At 36.1% G+C, this 10382-nt stretch overlaps 1 protein-coding gene across 1 annotated transcript; it reads left to right on the top strand.

Annotated features, from left to right (window-relative positions):
- The first annotated feature begins 739 nt into the window (after window positions 1-739).
- On the top strand, window positions 740-1183 carry LOC143543754 (uncharacterized). The gene has a single exon (XM_077036006.1). The coding sequence runs from the start codon at window positions 740-742 to the stop codon at window positions 1181-1183; it is 444 nt and encodes a 147-aa protein (XP_076892121.1).
- Window positions 1184-10382: the final 9199 nt, after the last annotated feature.

Raw genomic sequence — 10382 nt, 5'->3', positions numbered from 1 at the left:
TCAAGCACTAAACCTCACTTTACAAATTTGGTTACATTATCCTTAATCGATTTTTGACCAAAACAGTCACTAGTTATTAATAGAAAAGAAAAACAATATAGAAATAGAGTTGGATAATGCGATGTGAACGGTTTTGGATTATAAAACAAGGGTGTATCAAGATGATGGAGAATTATAATTTTTTATTTAATATAAAACATCAAGTTTTAACTAATCACAACACACAAATCATTTCATGGTCCTCAACTTTTTCTCTATTCTTTCGGTTCGTAGAACCCAAATTGCCATGATAACGAGTATGGATTTTAGTGTTTGGTCGGGCTAACCTAGGAGAGGACCGGATCAACAACTCATTCTTCTTGTTTTTAATACGTTTTAAAGTTTCAAACCATTGAAGCTAAATAGGTAATTTCACACGGCTAATGTAATATTTAGTCTAATTTCAAATTTTAATAATAAAAAACATTAGACTTTCTAGTCATTTGATTACTTAAACCACTTTACAAACGTGCATACACCGCGTCCCTTGCAGCACAAGCTGGCACACGTCACCTAGTTCCTTTTCTTGACGTTATTTTCCATGTACCAAGTTTGTAAATTTCCACGTATCATCCATCATCTTACATATATATTATCCGGCACTCAACAACACGACCATCAACATCCTATATATTAATATTAATATTATCCATCAAACCCATTTCATATTACCTCCTATTCTTCCGCAAATCACCCCCAAATGGCAGAAAACAACAACCGAAATTGGTACTTACTAAACAAGCTAAAAACCATGGTTAAAAAGGTCACATTCCTCATGAACTCAAACATAAACAGGTGGTGGCTTGTCTCGGCTTTCACGGGTGGTGGGGGCCTCCGTCGCAGGCGCTTGAGCTTCCGAGAACAATTTGGGCTGACCATAATCGTGTCGTCCTCGGATGATGAGGAAGAGAATAGAGAGTTTGGTCCGGGTTTGTCGGTTAAGGAGTTGAACAAGTCGAGAAGCTTTCATATGCAAAGGACAATGAGTTTTCGTGACGAAGAAGATATCGATAAGAGAGCGGAGATGTTTATTGGGAATTTTTATCGACAGTTACTGTATCAGAGACAGGTTTCGTTAGAATTAAGTTATACGAGAAACCCTAGTTTCGAATCTTCTGAAAGTTCTAAATCTTTTTCGCCGTGAATTTGTTCGTGAATATGACGATTTATGTTTGATAATGACGATTACGAAGAAGATGAACTGAAGAAGACAAACATTTTTTTTCTAAGAAGACCGATAATTTTATTAGCTATTTGATATATTATGAAAATAATTTAAGTGACATTTGCATGTTAGAACACATGGGAAAAGTCAACGGTCTTAATCATTTTGATTTCTTTTGTCAATGTATTTAGTGACTCATTGTACATATTTCTTTTTGTCAATTTCCTTGATTATATAAATGAGGTCAGAGGTTAGGGATGTCAGAAAATATTGTCTTGAAAAATAGTTTGAAAAGAGCTCGAATTTGAACAAGTCGGCTTTGCTTGATTCGTTACTAAATGAAAAAAAAAATAAAAAAAAAATAAAGATTATAAAAAAGGAACAAAAATAAAACATATATAAATGATGTTAAAACTTATATTTTTGTTGTTTATATAACAATATTAGATAAAGAAAAATTAACGAGCTGAGTTCGAGCTTGATTTTTCAACTCAGTAAAGTTAACGAACCGAGCCCGAGCCAACTTTTTTAAGTTCGAGCTTATTCTGACTCGGCTCGATTACAGCAGTGGAGGTGTTAGTTTATGTTTAAGGGATATATGTTGATTCAAGAAGTGGTTTCCACTTGGTTAAATTGCTGTAAATTTATTTGCTATGTATGAGGAGTAGGAATGAGTTTTTTTTCCAAATACTTGTACTAGTATCCGTTCATTATTCGTACTAGTACTTGTATTTGTCTATTTGGTACGTGCATCCATATTTACTGATTTTTTGGTACGAGTACTTCCTATAGAAATTAACATTAAAAGGCTTGTTTTCATTCAATTGAGAAAAGGGTACATATAGGAAAAGATATGACAATAAAAGGAAACGAGATATATAGCCTAAACAATAGTATCCTATATATCAATTATATTTGATTTCCAATACTCCCCCTCAAGTTGGCGCATGTAGGTTACGAATACCCAACTTGTCCAGTAATGCTCGTGGAGAAGGGGAACCGAGCGGCTTGGTCAATAAATCAGCAACCTGATGCTTTGGGTTAACTGATACAGGAGTTATCACCTTTTCATCAACGCGTTCACGAACGAAATAACAATCCATCTCCACATGTTTAGTACGTTCGTGGAAAACCGGATTGTTTGCAATGTGTCTAGCAGCTTGGTTATCACAGAATAACGGTGTGGGACCATCTTGGGGAACATCTAACTCCTATAATAACCAACGAATCCATAATACTTCACTCACACATGTGCCCATCGCACGGTATTCGGATTCTGCAGAAGAGCGAGATACAAGCGACTATTTCTTGGATTTCCAAGAAATTGGTGCCCCTCCGAGAAGAAGCAGATATCCCGTTCTTGATCGTCTACTAAAAGGGCAGCCAAGCCAATCAAAATCACTATAGGCAACCAGTTTGACACCTCCGTCTTTAGGCAAAAGAATGCCTTGCCCAACCGTGGTCTTTAGGTACCGCAGTACCCTGATGGCAGCATCCATGTGTGTCTTTCTTGGATCTGCAACGAATTGGCTAAGGACATTTACAGAGTGCGCAATGTCCGGTCGAGTGGCTTGTAAGTAAAGCATACGCCCCACAAGGCGTCGGTACTGATGTGCATCAACTTTCTCATCTTCTTCACATTTATCAAGCTTTAGTTGTGGCTCCATAGGGAACGGACTGGGTGGGCATCCTAGAAGCCCGCTATATTCAAGGATGTCTAAGGTATACTTTCTCTGACGAAGTACAAACCCCTCTGATGTTCTTGCAACTTCAATGCCCAAAAAAATATTTCAAACAAACAAGGTCTTTTATGCTAAATTCTTTATCAAGGTGTGACTTCGTTTGCTTTATCCTTTTCTCATCATTTCCCACAATTATTACATCATCTACATATATGAGAACAACCACTAAGGTATCACCATCCTTGTAAATGAATAAGGAGTGGTCAGGCTTCGATTGTTTGTATCCAAGCTTGATTAACGTACCGGTGAATTTGTGATACCAATTGCGCGACGCCTGTTTTAAGCCATAGATCGACTTCTTAAGCTTGCAAACTCGTGTTTCATCTTTCTTTGCAAATCCATGAGGTATTTTCATATAAACTTCCTCTTCCAAATCGCCGTGTAGGAACGCATTATTGACATCAAGTTCTTGGATTTGCCACCCTCGCTTAACGGCAATAGCAAGGAGAGTCCTTACGGTTACCAATTTAGCAACTGGTGCAAAAGTGTCATGATAGTCCACACCCTCCAGTTGCGTGTAACCCTACAAGCCTCGCTTTGTATCTTTCGACTTCTCCGTTGGGTTTGAACTTAACTTTGTACACCCATTTCGAATCGATTGCTTTCTTTCCCTTTGGTAAATTCTCAAGAATCCATGTTCCATTTTGTTCGAGTGCTTGAATTTCCTTTTGCATAGCTTTTCTCAAATTCTCATTTTGTGAAGCCTGGTAGAAATTCTTCGGCTCATCATGAATTTTGATGGCCGATAAGAATGCCTTGTGATTGTTAGAAAACTTTTCATATGAAATATAATTGGATAAAGGATGTACCGTGGAGGAATCTTGATTGGAATCGGGTTGCGTCGGGTCAACCGAAGGGGGGAGCTGAACTTGATAGTCACTCAAATATTTTGGTGCAGTTCGTTGTCTCTTCTCTCTTCTTTCTTCAGGTTGAACCTGAATCTCAGGCTGTTCGACAACATCGCCATTGAGTTGTTGAGTTTCTTTATCACTCCCTTGCATGTCTATATTACTTTGCATGTTTTTGTCAATTTCAAGAGAGGTGTTAGTGGTAGTAGCATTATCTTCAAAAGCGTTTTCTTCAAGTGGGTCTTCTTCTATTTCATCAATCGGAATTCCCCCTTGCGCTGCATTGTCAAATTCATGGCAATTGTGTTGACAATCATGGCATTGAGTGATGGGATCCATGTGCTCGAAAATTTCGGGTTCATTTCCTATGACTTTCGGTTCAACTTTAGAAAAGGGAAATGTGTTTTCGTAAAATCTCACATCCCGAGTAACTACTATTTTCTTTTGTTCGAGATCATAGATTTTATAACCTCGTTTTCCATGTGGGTATCCAGGAAAGACTCCTGCTCTACCTCTTGGTTCGAACTTGTCCCCATTCGTGTCCATGTTCCTATAATATGCCAAACAACCAAATACTCGCATGTGGTCGTATTCGGGAATCCGATTCAATAAGATTTCATACGGGGTCTTGTTATCTATGGTCTTTGATGGTAAACGATTCACAATGTATGTTGCGGTTAAGACACACTCTCCCCAAAAACTCGTGGGAATGCTAGCTTCAAACCTTAAAGCTCTAGCAATCTCTAAGAGATGTCTATGTTTACGTTCTACAACCCCATTTTGTTGTGGGGTGTGCGGACAAGTGGTCTCCAATTCAATGCCATGCTCCAGATAAAACCGTTGCATGTAATTAGACACAAACTCACCACCATTATCGCATCTAATTCTTTTGATACATTTTCCAAATCGAGTCTTGACCATTTTGTAAAAATAAATTAAACAGGTACTAGCTTCATATTTGTGTTTAAGCAAATATATCCACACCACCCTACTATAGTCATCGACTATGGTAAGAAAATAATTGGCCCCCGTGAGTGATGGTCTCATGTACTTCCCCCATATATCACAATGTATTAAATCAAAACACTCATTTGTTTAATAAAACTAACCGGAAAAGGCAAACAAGTAAGTTTTGCTTTATTACAAGAATCACAAACTTTGTCCTTAAAATTCAAAGAAACACCCTTGAGAAAGTTAACACGAGACAACTTAACATTTGAAGCATGTCCCAATCTCTTGTGCCATGATTCAACTGTTACCTTCATTACTTTTCTTTCTTCCTTTATTCCCCCCATTCGATAGAGACCTCCGCGACAGTCACCCGTTCCAATCAAGTTCCCCATCTTCAAGTCTTGTAAGACAAAGAAATCAGGGAAAAACGTTACTGCACAATGGAAATCTCTAGTTAACTTCTGAACGGACAAGAGATTGCATGTAAAATTCGACACAAAAAGGACTCCTCCAATTTTTAATCCTCCTTCAAATATAAAATCGCCTTTCCCTTTAACGGGAATGGCATCACCATTTGGAATGGTCACAGGCCTCTCGGGTGTATCAACAGTTAAGTTTTCGAGCACATCGCCTTGACATGTGATATGCTCGGTTGCACCCGAGTCAACAATCCATTCTAAACTTTTATTTATTCTACCTGCCATATTTGCCATGTTTGGTTCTTCCCTACCTGCCATGTTAGCAACAGTGGCTGGGTTTTTGTTCCCGCCAAACAGCTTCAAGAAGCTTTTGTATTGCTCCTCTGATAAGCCCGGTATGGGACTCTCAGCATCGACGTGCTCTTTCTCGACCAAGGCGGCCTTCGTCTTGGGCTTGTCCCTTTCTTGATTAACCTTTCCTGGCCACTAATCTGGATATCCAATCAGCTTAAAGCATCCATCTCGGTTATGACCGTCCCTTCTACATAAGGTACAATGTTGATCCTTATTGTTTGGAACACTCTTTTCATTCTTTTGCTATCCTTTTTCTTGCTGATTTCGGTTTGCTTCACGCTTTCCTTTGTAAGAGGCTTGAAAAGCGGCTGCATCTTGAGCGGATCTCTTGGCGGTGTTGATAGAGCGTTGTTGTTCATCATCAAGAACAAGGTGAAAAACAGTATGAAGCCCGGGTGTAGGCCTCACGGCAAGAATCTGGGTTTTAATCACTCCAAACTGTTCATCAAGTCCCAACAGAAAGTCATACATCCTTTCCTTCTCTTTTAGATCTTCAAACCTCTTTCCAAGACCACAAGTACAACCATCGCAGGAGCAAGATGGTACCGATAAAACGGATTCCATCTCATCCCACAACCCCCGCAACCTGGTGAAGTAAGCCGAAACAGTCAATCCATTTTGCCGAGTGGCGGCTAAGGACTGTTTCAATTCATATGCCTTGGTAGCACTCTCCTTCCCAAAGCGTTCTTGCAAGTCATCCCATATCTCCGCTGCAGTCTTGGCATACATGATACTGCCACGAATCTCCTTTTCCATGGCACTCGTTAACCATCCCTTTATCATTGCATCGCAACGCATCCAGGGCATGTATTGAACAGAATCCTTTTCAGGTTTCTTAATTGAGTCATCAATGAATCCAATCTTGTTTTTCGCGAACAAGAAATTCATCATCTCTGAAGCCCAATCATTGTAGTTTTTGTCTGTGAGAAGGTCGTTTACGTGTAATTGTTTAGGGTAGTCGGAAGCGTGTAGGTAGAGGGGAGAGGTTTGATCAATGGTTGAGACTTCATTTTTTTTCGTTTTCGAGGTTTCTTCTCCAGCCATGGTTATAGCCGGCTAGGGTTTTAGATCTTAGAATCGATATAGCTCTGATGCCATATAGAAATTAACATTAAAAGGCTTGTTTTCATTCAATTGAGAAAATGGTACATATAGGAAAAGATATGACAATAAAAGGAAACGAGATAAATAGCCTAAACAATAGTATCCTATATATCAATTATATTTGATTTCCAATACTTCCGGGTATAAGTATGATACAAGTAGCATGGGTACTTTGGAATGGGCCTAAATTATGAGTTTAGTTTTTACCCTAGTGAGTTTAATTTTATGAATGAGCCTAAATTATAGATAAGATCGAAAGAAAGGTATAGCCTCTTCAATATCGGTTATAGATAGCTAACTTAAGGAAGAATGCTCTTTATTCTTATAGAAGTCTTCCCAGTTGACCATGGGGGCTCCACTTTTCGTTGCCGAATTTATTGTATGCGAAGTCTTGCTTTAAATTGGGTTCAAGCAAAAAAATGGTTCTTGATTAGTAGAATTTATATACGGAGAAAGTGAATACGGTGTTGTTAGCCGTGTAACCTTACACGGAAAACTAATCAATGCTACGCAGTTTTGATTTAAAAACCCCTATTCAGTTAAACTCCTTTCCATACTTACACTAATTCCATAGCTACACCAATAGCTCGAATATAACCATAAGTGATAAAATGTCCTCTCTTTTAATTATAATGTTTATTTACGAGGAATTAAATCATTAATTTGGCTATTACAATTTAAAAACAAAAGTTTTGCAAGTTTTAAAAGATGGAGTTTTCTTTTTGGATGAATTTGTTTTTCATTATATTTATTATAATTGAAGCATTATGTGTGATAACATTGAGAAAAATACGATACCTAAAATTAAAAAGAAAAGAAAACTTAAATAATTCATGGAATCTTAACGCACATATGTAATGAGAAAAGTCTTTAGGTTTTCATGAGGTTTTCATGTTTCTACCCTTCTTTTACATTTATTTATTAAATAACTATTATATATAACTGATGTGGTTTCAACCGATACTCGATTGGCCAAAGAAACAAAAGAGAAACCAGATTAAAAAATAGAGAGATAACAAGACTTAATTCATAATTTCATTCACAATCATTTTCAATACCATCGGTTGTTGTTATATAGCCTTACATGAACAGTTAAATTGAAATGAACAAATGCACTAAGCCACTAACCTACTATTTAGGGATAATGTGCATGAACTAATATAACAAACTTGCATAAAATAAATTGCAAGAAATAACAAATAAACAACTAATTGATATCATGGTGCTTGGTTACGTGGACAGTTTAGGCACATAACAATAACACCTCACTAGTTTAAGGCCCATGTTACACGAGTAGTTCTTGATATATTTAATAAATAATCAGTATAACAAAATAAACCTGTTAAAAACTATTAATACAGTCGTTGTACAATATTCTTTAAAACAATTTTAAAGTAAAAGATAATTATAAATATCAAATGTTTTTTATAAATATCAAATGTTTGAAAAAAAAAATAGGAAGTAAATATTAAACTAACAAATTTTGAAGCATAAACTTTAAAAATGGTAACTATTATAAATTTGTTAAAAAAGTGAGTTTTAATGTAGGTGTGACAAGTGGCAAAACTTGTAAACTTTTATTATAGAATATAGATTTTAATTAATACATAACTTAAAATTCAAAAGAAAAAAATCAATTAATTAACGAGTACGAGCTAGATTCAAAAGAATAAGAACTAGGGAGTTCTTAAAAGATTGCAGGCAATTGATTTCCAAATTCAAGATTAGTAATAAAGATTTTTATAAAAGGGGAAGGTATTTTCGTTAAATGTGAGAGGTTTTAATCAAAACTACGTAGTTTGTTTGGTTTTTCGTGTAAGGTTATATGGCTAGCAGCACCGTATTAACTTTCCTACTATTTAAAATCATTATTTCTTAAGAACACTTTTTATTTCCACCACATAACTTTAACAAGTCGGGCCGACTCTAAGGGAGGGCCGGGTGGTCGACGGACCCCGACCAGACACCCCGATAGGCCCGAGTTTGAAAAAACGAAAACTATATATATATTTTTATGAAAATCAATATGTATATATAGTGTTTAAGCCATATGGCACAACCACTAGCATGGTTTAGTGGCAAAGGATATGGCTTTCAACTAAAAGGTTGTGGGTTCTAACCTCATTTAAGACATTTTATCCTTGTTTTTATAAAAAAAAAAAAAAGTTTTTTGCACAACCAAATCATAAGGCCCAAAAAATTAAGGCTCATGTAAAAATTAATTTGTTTAAACCCAATAAGATACCCATTTTTATTAAGGCCAAAAAATTATTTCGCCTTCGGCCCAAAAAAATTTAACCGTTCTCGAAGCCGAACCTGTTAACAAGCATGTTCGTAATTCAAGTTTATAAATTTTACAAGCTAGTTACGACAAAGCATCTTCATCATTCATCTTCGTCATAGTTAACAGAAGTAACAACATAATCGTAAACAACATTTAAAAATCAATAAGTACGCATGCTTTACTGTTACTAACCACTCTTCTGGTTAGAACTATCACTTTTACCCGAAACCCGAAACCCAACCCGAGAAAACCCGCACCGAACTAACCAGACCCGAAAAACTCGAACCCGAACTAACCCGACCCGAGAAACCCGAACCCGAGAAATGTCAAAGCTGAACACCAAACCATAAACAAATTCTTACCATAATTTGATACATGATCGGAACAAAATCAGATTGATAATAAACATATTAAAACATATCAAAACTATAACAAAAACATATACATATACTAAACTATACGAATGTGATGTAATAATAATAATATAGGTCGTATAACACAGAAGCATCCACAGCCAGAAACAAAAGGGTACACAGTTAGCTAATCCATGCACCAATGAGATGGTACTTGTGGCGTACACGCATTGTCACGACAAGTGCCATGTCGTTGACGCCCCAACGACAAGTCAGTAATGCGCGGGTAACAAAGTACTGAAGCTAAAGTCATATAACTAAACATATTCAAACAGGAACATGCAACAATGATTACCAAATATATATAACCTATTGCATGCTATAAAATTAATATAAACATATCATACGGATATAATGAACTCGATCTGTAACTGAAAGATAACAAAAATCCGCACTACGAAGTGACGGACATCGAATATAAAATGGAATAGAACCAATACTATGAGCGAAGAAAAACCAGAAACCGTACTACAAAGTAACGGAATATAATTAATACTATGAGTGAAAGAAACCAGAACCGTACATTAGATGATGAGCGAGAAAAGACGAGTTGTCTTAAGTTGTACTAACACCTACATTTTATTTATCTCACATTAGAATGTTAGCAAACTTTAGTTTTTAGGTTCTCTTGTTTGTTGACTCTCATTTTGATATTCCTACGATCGAAACGTTGTGGATTCTTAATTTCTCATGTTCTAAAAAAACAATGGACTAGTAGAACACTTTAATAATTATTCTGACAGTAAGGAATTTAGTCTTAATGTAATAATATAAGAATGAATTATCTGCCAATTAGACACATTACAACTCATTTGATAAATAGTCGGTAGGGGTGAAAACGTTTTATTTAACTATTATGTTTTATAAAACAATGAGTGTTCACCAATTTACCATATTAAAAGTTACATGTAACCAAAACAGCATATCATCTTATTTACCGTGTTAAACTTCTATATGGGATTAGAACTTTATTTAGTTAACTAGCTCCAATTGTATCACAGTTTAGTTTTGAGATATTAAAATGATGTCAAAAACAAACTGAAAACATGTAATATTCTATACA

The sequence above is a fragment of the Bidens hawaiensis genome, unplaced genomic scaffold (assembly GCF_021521415.1).
Source record: "Bidens hawaiensis isolate Kalapana, Puna unplaced genomic scaffold, B.hawaiensis_p1.1 tig00013295_1, whole genome shotgun sequence".
NCBI lineage: Eukaryota > Viridiplantae > Streptophyta > Magnoliopsida > Asterales > Asteraceae > Bidens > Bidens hawaiensis.
This window is presented reverse-complemented; position numbering and strand designations above follow the sequence as displayed.